General features: G+C 52.5%; 1 protein-coding gene and 1 pseudogene across 2 annotated transcripts in view; both read right to left on the reverse strand.

The window, feature by feature from the left end:
* LOC309545902 overlaps window positions 1-12,699 on the reverse strand; it is a 1,177,957-nt pseudogene that overhangs the window by 614,559 nt on the left and 550,699 nt on the right. The window lies entirely within an intron of this gene.
* TTF2 (transcription termination factor 2) overlaps window positions 1-12,699 on the reverse strand; it is an 83,957-nt gene that overhangs the window by 6,817 nt on the left and 64,441 nt on the right. Inside the window, exons 21-23 of the mRNA XM_082245327.1 lie at window positions 11,532-11,590; window positions 7,429-7,582; window positions 6,365-6,447 (exon numbers count right to left, since the gene is read on the reverse strand). Of these exons, the coding sequence (XP_082101453.1) occupies window positions 6,365-6,447; window positions 7,429-7,582; window positions 11,532-11,590 (296 nt within the window). The remainder of the gene's footprint in view (window positions 1-6,364; window positions 6,448-7,428; window positions 7,583-11,531; window positions 11,591-12,699) is intronic.

The following is a 12,699-nucleotide window of genomic DNA, read 5'->3' on the forward strand; positions in this document are numbered from 1 at the left end:
GTTTTAAATAAAGAATTGTCTGCTAATAGCAACCAAACATCTCTCTGTTTCATAGAATAATAACGGAATTTTTGTAAAATCTTACCTGTAAAATTCCTTTCTCTGAGTCCTCCGACAGTCGCCGCCTCTTCATATCCGTCACATATGGGGGTATTAGACTTTGCTCCGAAGGAGTAGCTAGGCAACAGAATATGTTAACAATAAAGCTTTTAACATATCCCACCCTCAAGGGGTGGTCCCCTCAGTCAATACCCTCCTACTTCCTGCAACCATATCTCAGTTTTAGTGGAATAGCAGTAGAGTATACAACCAAACCCCAAAAGAGGGGCGGGGGCGGCGACTGTCGGAGGACTCAGAGAAAGGAATTTTACAGGTAAGATTTTACAAAAATTCCGTTTTCTCTTACGTCCTCCGACAGTCGCCGCCTCTTCATATTCGTCACATATGGGGACGTCCCAAAGCAGTGCAAACATGAGGGGTGGGAAACGCATCCGCGCCGAAAGGCAACGCAGTCTCCGCATCAAAGAAAGGAACCTTACCAAAAGGAAGGAAACCAGCTGGGCAACAGCAAAAAGCAAGTGCTCAACAGGAGCAACAACCCAGGAAAAGACAAAAAAACCAGGGGATACAAAACTTATCCCAACAGCCAGGAGTCCCCAACAAGGGACCCTAGGGAACAGCCGCACTAAGAACCTTGCGGCCAAAGGAAGCATCCGCCGATGCCTGAACATCTACTTTGTAGAATTTTGTGAAAGTGTGCACGGTCGACCAAGTCGCCGCCTTACACACCTGGGCTACAGAAGCCCCATGACGACAGGCCCAAGACGTACTCAAAGATCTAGTAGAGTGCGCCTCCACAGGTACAGGAGGAACCTTTCCCTGCAAAGCATAGGCCTGTTCAAAGGTCTGCCTGATCCATTTGGCGATGGTAGAGGCCGAAGCCGCCATGCCCTTCCGAGGACCCTCTGGAAGAACAAACAAGGAGTCCGTCTTTCGAAAAGACTCAGTCGATTTAAGGTAAACCCTCATCGCCCGAACAACATCCAGAGAATGCAATCTCACCTCCTTTGGATGTTTAGGCTTCGCGCACAGCGAAGGCAAGACAATATCCTCATTAAGATGGAATTCCGAAACTCGTTTCGGAAGAAAAGAAGGACTAGGTCGCAAGACCACCTTATCCAAATGAACAACCAGGTACGGAGACTTGCAGGACAAAGCCGCCAGCTCCGACACTCTGCGAGCCGAAGTGATCGCCACCAAAAAGGCGACCTTTTTGGACAACATAGACAACGAGATCTCCCTGATCTGTTCAAAAGGAGCACGTTGTAACACAGATAGAACGAGATTCAAGTCCCAAGGGGGCAGAGGATCCCTCCTAGGGGGAACCAGATGCCGCACACCCTGAACAAAGGTGCCAACCAAGGAGTTGGAAGTCACGGGACGTTGAAACAGAACGGCCAGCGCAGACACCTGACCCTTTATCGTAGCCAGCGCCAAACGCTGATCAACACCCGTCTGAAGGAAAGACAGCACACGGGAAACCGAGTACGTGCGGGGTGAAAACCCCCTGGACTCACACCAGGCAAAATAGGCCTTCCAAGTACGGTAATAAACCTTCACCGAGGAAGACTTCCTCGCGTTGATCAAAGTATGAACGACCTCTGGAGAGAGACCCTTCTCCTTCAGGACCTCGGTCTCAACAGCCAGGCCGTCAAAGCCAGCGACTGTAAAGCAGGATGGTAAATCGGTCCTTGAGACAGTAGATCGTCTCGAAGAGGCAGACGCCACGGGGCGTCGACCGCCAGATTCACGAGGTCTGCGTACCAGGACCGGCGAGGCCAGTCCGGTGCCACAAGAATCACCGTGCTGCGTTCCGAGTGTAACCTGCGAAGGAACCTGGACAGCAACTGAATCGGTGGAAACGCGTACATCAGCCTGTACTGATGCCACGGGGCCACTAACGCGTCCGACGCGTCTGCCCGAGGGTCGCGCGTCCTTGCCACGAACCTTCTCACCTTGTTGTTGAGACGAGACGCGAACAGGTCCACATCTGGAAGACCCCACTTCGCGCACAACATCTGGAAGACAGCCGGGTGGAGAGACCATTCCCCCTGATCCAGGGTCTGGCGACTCAGATAGTCCGCCTGCCAGTTCTCCACCCCCGGAATGTGAACCGCCGTTATCGCCGGGACATGAGTCTCGGCCCAAGACAGAATGTCGGCCACATCTCGAGCCGCTCGGGCACTCCTGGTGCCCCCTTGGTGGTTGATGTAGGCCACCGCCGTGGCATTGTCCGTCTGCACCCGAACCGGGCAGCCCTGCAGCCGGTCCGTCCAGCGATGAAGACAGAGACTTATCGCACGCAATTCCAGAATGTTGATCGGAAGGGAAGACTCCCCCTCCGACCAAGTCCCCTGGGCGGACAGAACGCCCAGAACTCCACCCCAGCCCGACAGGCTGGCGTCCGTGGTGATCACCGTCCACGAGACAGGACGAAACGACTTGCCCCCGGACACCAACGTGCAGCCAACGGAACCAGGTCCAGGTCCGCATCACACAGATACATGACACCCTGGTGGATTTGATCCACCATATCCAGGGTCGCCGGCGAGGCCGAGTCGGCCACTAGGACGCGCCTAAGCATCTGCGTCCAACTTGCGATCGCCTGGGCCGCCATGAGAGAAGCAAACAGAGCCTTAAGCATAGAACCCGTAACAGAATAAGTATGACGGGCAAGAGACTCCAGTCTCCTATCCGTGGCATCACGGAACACAGGGGAATCCTCTGCAGGAATCGCAGTGGCTTTGTTCAAAACCGCAATTGCGTGATCCACTGGGGGAGGCACACACCACCTTTCATCAGTGGAAGGCGAAAAAGGATAACGCAGCTTGAATCTACTTGGTACCGCAAAAGGTTTGCGCAGATTGCGCCATTGTTCCTTAACAGCGCGCTGAAAATCATCATTGCAGGGAAAAACCTGCGGCGTCCTGCATTTTCTCTGCGTCCCATAAGCCGCCAAGGCGGCGGGGGGACACACTTCGTCCTGCAAACGCAGCGCTTGCTTTATGGAAGCAATCAACTCATCCATGATTGCAAGCTCTTCAGGCGAGCCAGGGGGAGAATTATCAACCCCCTCAACTTCAGCCTCCACCTCGGACCCCACTAGATCAAGAGAGGAGCGGGACCCCGATAAGAAGGCCCCCGCCATAACAGCCCCATCACCTTCACCCTCAGAATCAGAGGAAAGAGCAACTCTGGGCCTTTTAGTAGATTGAGCAGCCACCAGCATCTGCACCTGAGCAGCAAGGCCAGCCACAATAGTGGCTAAATCCCCCCCTGGGGGGGAAACAGCGGTCCCCTGGCTTTCCACCAATGCTGTAGGAAATTTGCCCTCCTGAGAATCCATTGCCCCTGTAATGCCAGACAACAAAGGGTTAACTGCCCCTTTTAAGCAAGCGCGGCAAGCGCAGCCCACCGCACCCCACTCAAGCACAATAAGACCCCCACAGGGAATATGCAAACTGAACACAGGCAATGGATAGCAAGAACAGAAGGATAAAACCTGAGGAGACCCTCGCCGCTGCTGCTGCCTCGATTGGTGTTCCTGGAAAGAGGAAGTGATGCTGCCAGGGCGCTCTATGTAAGCCTATGGAGGCTACAAGAAAATGGCCGCCATGCATGTAAAACATGCGGCCGGAGCGAGTGCAGGCAAAATGGCGTCGTTTGGCGCCGAAACCGCCGCTCCACAGTGCATTAAAACACACATTACATTCCAGTATCAGAATACATGTCAGATCGCCGCAGCGATCGCTGTATATGCCCAAACATGCCAAAAAAACATGCCCCACAGCACACAGCTTCACACACTGACCAGCCTGACACACACAGTGTCACACAGCTCCCCCCCCCCCCTTGCAGCCCACAGCATGCAGCCGAGAGATAGGGAGACAAGCAGTGTGATTAAAGGCAGGTTACACAGTCCCAGACTGACACCCCCCCAGACAGACAGGTCCCCACATAAATACACTTACCTCACATGGCGTGGGGGACCCGCACAGGCGAACAAGCCGCTGCACATGAGGCAGGGAGAGTCGCATTCAAGACGCACAAAATGGGGGTTAAGAAACCGCACAGCGTCCAGTGAGGTAGCCACCTCACCAATCATCCCTGCACCGAACAGGGATGGGTCGTTCACTGTGCCAGGAGCGTTACCTGGCTGAACGCTCGATGGCAGGCTGGAAAGCCACTGACCCACGACCTGCGACCAGGGGGATCAGCCCGAGACCCAGCCCGCACGAATCCTCTTCATCAGAAGAACTAACGCTGACAAAAAGAACAGCTAAGTAAAGAGAGAGAAAACTCAAATAAAATTTCAAAAAGAAGAAAGAGTCTGGGACAGAAAGTCCCAGCACAGAGAGAGCCAGCCACTCCTGACAAGCTAGACATTAAAACTGAGATATGGTTGCAGGAAGTAGGAGGGTATTGACTGAGGGGACCACCCCTTGAGGGTGGGATATGTTAAAAGCTTTAATGTTAACATATTCTGTTGCCTAGCTACTCCTTCGGAGCAAAGTCTAATACCCCATATGTGACGAATATGAAGAGGTGGCGACTGTCGGAGGACGTAAGAGAAAATAATGATTACACTGCAGTCAGTACAGGGGCAGGAATAGGAGAGTGTGGTCAGTACAGGGGCAGGAATATGGGGAGAGTGTGGTCAGTACAGGGGCAGGAATAGGAGAGTGTGGTCAGTACAGGGGCAGGAATATGGAGAGAGTGCGGTCAGTACAGGGGCAGGAATATGGGGAGAGTGTGGTCAGTACAGGGGCAGGAATATGGGGAGAGTGTGGTCAGTACAGGAGCAGGAATATGGGGAGAGAGTGGTCAGTACAGGGGTAGGAATATGGAGAGAGTGGTCAGTACAGGGGCAGGAATATGGAGAGAGTGCGGTCAGTACAGGGGCAGGAATATGGGGAGAGTGTGGTCAGTACAGGGGCAGGAATATGGGGAGAGAGTGGTCAGTACAGGGGTAGGAATATGGAGAGAGTGGTCAGTACAGGGGCAGGAATATGGAGAGAGTGCGGTCAGTACAGGGGCAGGAATATGGGGAGAGTGTGGTCAGTACAGGGGCAGGAATATGGGGAGAGAGTGGTCAGTACAGGGGTAGGAATATGGGGAGAGAGTGGTCAGTAAAGGGGCAGGAATATGGGGAGAGTGTGGTCAGTACAGGGGCAGGAATATGGGGAGTGCAGTCAGTACAGGGGCAGGAATATGGGGAGAGTGTGGTCAGTACAGGGGCAGGAATATGGGGAAAGAGTGGTCAGTACAGGGGCAGGAATATGGGGAGAGAGTGGTCAGTACAGGGGCAGGAATATGGGGAGTGCAGTCAGTACAGGGGCAGGAATATGGGGAGTGCAGTCAGTACAGGGGCAGGAATATGGGGAGAGAGTGGTCAGTACAGGGGCAGGAATATGGGGAGAGTGTGGTCAGTACAGGGGCAGGAATATGGGGAGAGAGTGGTCAGTACAGGGGCAGGAATATGGGGAGAGAGTGGTCAGTACAGGGGCAGGAATATGGGGAGAGAGTGGTCAGTACAGGGGCAGGAATATGGGGAGAGAGTGGTCAGTACAGGGGCAGGAATATGGGGAGAGAGTGGTCAGTACAGGGGCAGGAATATGGGGAGAGAGTGGTCAGTACAGGGGCAGGAATATGGGGAGTGCAGTCAGTACAGGGGCAGGAATATGGGGAGTGCAGTCAGTACAGGGGCAGGAATATGGGGAGAGTGCAGTCAGTACAGGGGCAGGAATATGGGGAGAGAGTGGTCAGTAGAGGGGCAGGAATATGGGGAGAGTGCAGTCAGTACAGGGGCAGGAATATGGGGAGAGTGCAGTCAGTACAGGGGCAGGAATATGGGGAGTGCAGTCAGTACAGGGGCAGGAATATGGGGAGTGCAGTCAGTACAGGGGCAGGAATATGGAGAGAGAGTGGTCAGTACAGGGGCAGGAATATGGGGAGAGTGTGGTCAGTACAGGGGCAGGAATATGGGGAGAGAGTGGTCAGTACAGGGGCAGGAATATGGGGAGAGAGTGGTCAGTACAGGGGCAGGAATATGGGGAGTGCAGTCAGTACAGGGGCAGGAATATGGGGAGTGCAGTCAGTACAGGGGCAGGAATATGGGGAGAGTGCAGTCAGTACAGGGGCAGGAATATGGGGAGAGAGTGGTCAGTAGAGGGGCAGGAATATGGGGAGAGTGCAGTCAGTAGAGGGGCAGGAATATGGGGAGAGTGCAGTCAGTACAGGGGCAGGAATATGGGGAGAGAGTGGTCAGTAGAGTGATGTAATAGGAGAGGAAATGGGGCGTTACCAGTGCATGTCCAATAGGAAGAGGTGGTTCCCACCAATCAAGTTTAATCCGACTCCTCCAGCACAGAGAGACACCAGCATTACCTACATGGGAAAAAGAAAGACCATAAATACAACACCCCAGGGAAGGAATGGAGGTGTCTGTACACCATTGTTCCTCACCCACCATGTCTGAAGGAGTACTCAGCCCTATATTATATACTGGGGGGGCTTATTCACTCCTGATTAGCCTCTGGTCCCCGTAGTCACTCCAATCACGTTCCTAGCAGACTCCTGCCCCCCTCATTTGCTTTTACTGACATTTCTAATCCAATCACGGGCTTTTAAAGCCCACTTCCTGACCCATTGCATTTTGGGCGGTTCTGGTGACCGAATTCCGAACTTTTACCGCAAAAAGTTCGGAATTCGGCCGAATTGCGAACACCCAATGTTCAGGTCGAACCGATGGTCGACCCGAACCGTTCGATCATCCCTACTGGCCAGCAGAGGGACTTAATGAAGACCTGTCTGATATAACCACTTCCTTACCAGGTCATAGTCAAAAGACGTCCTCTATTTGATGTGGAATACTGTGGCTGCAGCAATATGCCAAACCCCAGTATTGTTTTTTCAGCCGGCCATTCTCTAACTGCTGAAAGTGATCCGAGTGGCTGATTAGCTGCTGGATCACTTTTAGAAGCAGAAGTAGGGATTGCCCTCCCTCCCGCCGCTTTCCGGTGGTTCTTGGGCTTACTTGGATATCAGTAGCCCCCGAGAACCAATACAGTGGCTGCTGACTACAGAGATTAGCTGAGGAAAAGATGGAGACAGCAGAAAAATCGCTGCGCAAATGCTGTGTGACATAAAAAAATTGCAACAATTGGCATTTTATTCTCTAGGGCTGCTGCTAAAAAAACAAAACAAAAAACATATAATTTTTGGGGTTCCAAGTAATTTTCTAGCAAAAAAAAAAAAAAAAAAAAGAGAGAAGCCCCACAGATTTTTCTATATAGGGGAGAAGTGTCAGAATTGGGCCGGCTGGTAAGTGGATAAGGGGAGGTCCTTGTCCCAGAAGTGATCTCATACCTGGGGCCTCCGGGGGTTTACATTGAACTCCTCTACCACATCCATGCGCTGTTTGGGATTGACAGAACCATCGATCGTGGCGTAAGAAAGTCCGATCCGATTCAAGTGTACGGCCACGATCCTCAGCATGCTGGTCCACTGAGACACGATGACGCTGGGGGGCGGTACAACAAGGTCAGGGGGAGGGGGGACAGAGAACAGATACCAATATTCACCATTATATCCCCGACTGTGATAATCAGACACTGAGCCAGACTTTTATCCATTCAACACCGCTCACTCTCACATTACCCAGAATCCTCTGCTGGGAACACCGCTCACTCACACATTACCCAGAATCCTCTGCTGGGAACACCGCTCACTCACACATTACCCAGAATCCTCAGCTGGGAACACCGCTCACTCACACATTACCCAGAATCCTCAGCTGGGAACACCGCTCACTCACACATTACCCAGAATCCTCAGCTGGGAACACCGCTCACTCACACATTACCCAGAATCCTCAGCTGGGAACACCGCTCACTCACACATTACCCAGAATCCTCTGCTGGGAACACCGCTCACTCTCACATTACCCAGAATCCTCAGCTGGGAACACCGCTCACTCACACATTACCCAGAATCCTCAGCTGGGAACACCGCTCACTCACACATTACCCAGAATCCTCAGCTGGGAACACCGCTCACTCACACATTACCCAGAATCCTCAGCTGGGAACACCGCTCACTCACACATTACCCAGAATCCTCTGCTGGGAACACCGCTCACTCACACATTACCCAGAATCCTCAGCTGGGAACACCCCTCACTCACACATTACCCAGAATCCTCAGCTGGGAACACCGCTCACTCACACATTACCCAGAATCCTCAGCTGGGAACACCGCTCACTCACACATTACCCAGAATCCTCAGCTGGGAACACCGCTCACTCACACATTACCCAGAATCCTCAGCTGGGAACACCGCTCACTCACACATTACCCAGAATCCTCTGCTGGGAACACCGCTCACTCACACATTACCCAGAATCCTCTGCTGGGAACACCGCTCACTCTCACATTACCCAGAATCCTCAGCTGGGAACACCGCTCACTCACACATTACCCAGAATCCTCAGCTGGGAACACCGCTCACTCACACATTACCCAGAATCCTCAGCTGGGAACACCGCTCACTCACACATTACCCAGAATCCTCTGCTGGGAACACCGCTCACTCACACATTACCCAGAATCCTCTGCTGGGAACACCGCTCACTCTCACATTACCCAGAATCCTCAGCTGGGAACACCGCTCACTCACACATTACCCAGAATCCTCAGCTGGGAACACCGCTCACTCACACATTACCCAGAATCCTCTGCTGGGAACACCGCTCACTCACACATTACCCAGAATCCTCTGCTGGGAACACCGCTCACTCACACATTACCCAGAATCCTCTGCTGGGAACACCGCTCACTCTCACATTACCCAGAATCCTCTGCTGGGAACACCGCTCACTCACACATTACCCAGAATCCTCTGCTGGGAACACCGCTCACTCACACATTACCCAGAATCCTCAGCTGGGAACACCGCTCACTCACACATTACCCAGAATCCTCAGCTGGGAACACCGCTCACTCACACATTACCCAGAATCCTCAGCTGGGAACACCGCTCACTCACACATTACCCAGAATCCTCCGCTGGGAACACCGCTCACTCTCACATTACCCAGAATCCTCCGCTGGGAACACCGCTCACTCACACATTACCCAGAATCCTCTGCTGGGAACACCGCTCACTCACACATTACCCAGAATCCTCATCTGGGAACACCGCTCACTCTCACATTACCCAGAATCCTCAGCTGGGAACACCGCTCACTCACACATTACCCAGAATCCTCAGCTGGGAACACCGCTCACTCACACATTACCCAGAATCCTCAGCAGGGAACACCGCTCACTCACACATTACCCAGAATCCTCAGCAGGGAACACCGCTCACTCACACATTACCCAGAATCCTCAGCTGGGAACACCGCTCACTCACACATTACCCAGAATCCTCAGCAGGGAACACCGCTCACTCTCACATTACCCAGAATCCTCAGCTGGGAACACCGCTCACTCACACATTACCCAGAATCCTCAGCAGGGAACACCGCTCACTCACACATTACCCAGAATCCTCAGCTGGGAACACCGCTCACTCACACATTACCCAGAATCCTCAGCTGGGAACACCGCTCACTCACACATTACCCAGAATCCTCAGCAGGGAACACCGCTCACTCACACATTACCCAGAATCCTCTGCTGGGAACACCGCTCACTCACACATTACCCAGAATCCTCAGCTGGGAACACCGCTCACTCTCACATTACCCAGAATCCTCAGCTGGGAACACCGCTCACTCACACATTACCCAGAATCCTCAGCTGGGAACACCGCTCACTCACACATTACCCAGAATCCTCTGCTGGGAACACCGCTCACTCACACATTACCCAGAATCCTCTGCTGGGAACACCGCTCACTCACACATTACCCAGAATCCTCTGCTGGGAACACCGCTCACTCTCACATTACCCAGAATCCTCTGCTGGGAACACCGCTCACTCACACATTACCCAGAATCCTCTGCTGGGAACACCGCTCACTCACACATTACCCAGAATCCTCAGCTGGGAACACCGCTCACTCACACATTACCCAGAATCCTCAGCTGGGAACACCGCTCACTCTCACATTACCCAGAATCCTCAGCAGGGAACACCGCTCACTCACACATTACCCAGAATCCTCTGCTGGGAACACCGCTCACTCTCACATTACCCAGAATCCTCTGCTGGGAACACCGCTCACTCACACATTACCCAGAATCCTCTGCTGGGAACACCGCTCACTCACACATTACCCAGAATCCTCAGCTGGGAACACCGCTCACTCACACATTACCCAGAATCCTCCGCTGGGAACACCGCTCACTCTCACATTACCCAGAATCCTCTGCTGGGAACACCGCTCACTCACACATTACCCAGAATCCTCTGCTGGGAACACCGCTCACTCACACATTACCCAGAATCCTCATCTGGGAACACCGCTCACTCTCACATTACCCAGAATCCTCAGCTGGGAACACCGCTCACTCACACATTACCCAGAATCCTCAGCTGGGAACACCGCTCACTCACACATTACCCAGAATCCTCAGCAGGGAACACCGCTCACTCTCACATTACCCAGAATCCTCTGCTGGGAACACCGCTCACTCTCACATTACCCAGAATCCTCAGCAGGGAACACCGCTCACTCACACATTACCCAGAATCCTCAGCAGGGAACACCGCTCACTCACACATTACCCAGAATCCTCCGCTGGGAACACCGCTCACTCACACATTACCCAGAATCCTCAGCTGGGAACACCGCTCACTCACACATTACCCAGAATCCTCCGCTGGGAACACCGCTCACTCACACATTACCCAGAATCCTCCGCTGGGAACACCGCTCACTCACACATTACCCAGAATCCTCAGCTGGGAACACCGCTCACTCACACATTACCCAGAATCCTCTGCTGGGAACACCGCTCACTCACACATTACCCAGAATCCTCAGCTGGGAACACCGCTCACTCACACATTACCCAGAATCCTCAGCTGGGAACACCTCTCACTCACACATTACCCAGAATCCTCTGCTGGGAACACCGCTCACTCACACATTACCCAGAATCCTCTGCTGGGAACACCGCTCACTCACACATTACCCAGAATCCTCCGCTGGGAACACCGCTCACTCACACATTACCCAGAATCCTCCGCTGGGAACACCGCTCACTCACACATTACCCAGAATCCTCAGCTGGGAACACCGCTCACTCACACATTACCCAGAATCCTCTGCTGGGAACACCGCTCACTCACACATTACCCAGAATCCTCAGCTGGGAACACCGCTCACTCACACATTACCCAGAATCCTCAGCTGGGAACACCTCTCACTCACACATTACCCAGAATCCTCTGCTGGGAACACCGCTCACTCACACATTACCCAGAATCCAGACATGGAGACACCATAGGGCTGTTCTCACCTCTTCTGGGGCTCAGTGCTGCAGCTTATGGATTTCAGGTGTGACATCAGAGAGTCGATCTGAGGAGAGAAGGAGGAGGAGGAGGTGAGAAGGAGGAGGAGGTGAGAAGGAGGAGGAGGAGGTGAGAAGGAGGAGGCGGAGGAGGAGGTGGTGAGAAGGAGGAGGAGGAGAGAAGGAGGAGGAGGAGGTGAGGAGGTCAGACGTTGTGTACAAAGACAGATTGTGTTATAACTGGGCCTCTGTGCTTCTCTATACAATGCATGTCTGGTGGGAAGGGCCAGCTGTATATAGCTTCCTGAAAACATCACAGTACTCCTCTCAAGAGCCCTCAGCTCTGATGCAATCAGTGGGAGGGGTCTTGGGAGGAGTTATGCAAATATCAAATTGTCTTGATGGGTGGATGTCAGGCAGGAGAAGGGGGCGTATATTTCGCATGCTGACCACCCTAGGTAACGCCCACATGTAAGGAAGTGGAATGAGTAATATGACACGCCCCCTACTGACTCCTAGCCAGAGCTCTCCATTCAGCTGGGCGCATGAATTTTGCTAATTGCAAAGACATACAGAAATTCTTACTCAGCAGGGGAGATGTTGGACCCTTTGCAGAGAGACCACTGCTTTCATACAGAAGACCAGGGTTTATCTGCTAAATGCTGGCTCATCTCAGTGCCCTATATTTTCCATAAGTGACGCTGTGAAAGCCCCCTATAGGTCATCAGTTTAGTGTTATGGAGGTGACCTGGTGATAGAATTATTGCCCTCACCCCAGTGCACGTAGCAATATGTAACATGTGTATCGCAATTGAGGTTTTCATGCGTAGGCGCCCCCAACGCATGCATTTACATTCGTACATACGTGTTTGTGGGGGTGGGGCCTCAAAACTTTTTTTGGAGAGGGGGTGAATTTTAACCAATTGCCTACCGGACACTTCCCCCCCCACCCTTCCTGCCCAGGCCAATTTTAAGCTTTCAGCTCCATTGCACTTTGAATGACAATTGTGAGGTCATGCAACGCTGTACCCAAATGGCATTTTTATCATTTTGTTCAGACAAATAGAGCTTTCCTATGTTGGCATTTGTTCACCACTGGGGTTTTTATATTTTGTTAATAAATAAAAAAAGGCCGAAAATTTTGAAAAAAAACGTTTTTTTAATGTTTGTTAAAAAA

This window comes from Pelophylax lessonae (assembly GCF_965119305.1).
Source record: "Pelophylax lessonae genome assembly, chromosome: 2".
Classification (NCBI taxonomy): Eukaryota; Metazoa; Chordata; class Amphibia; order Anura; family Ranidae; genus Pelophylax; species Pelophylax lessonae.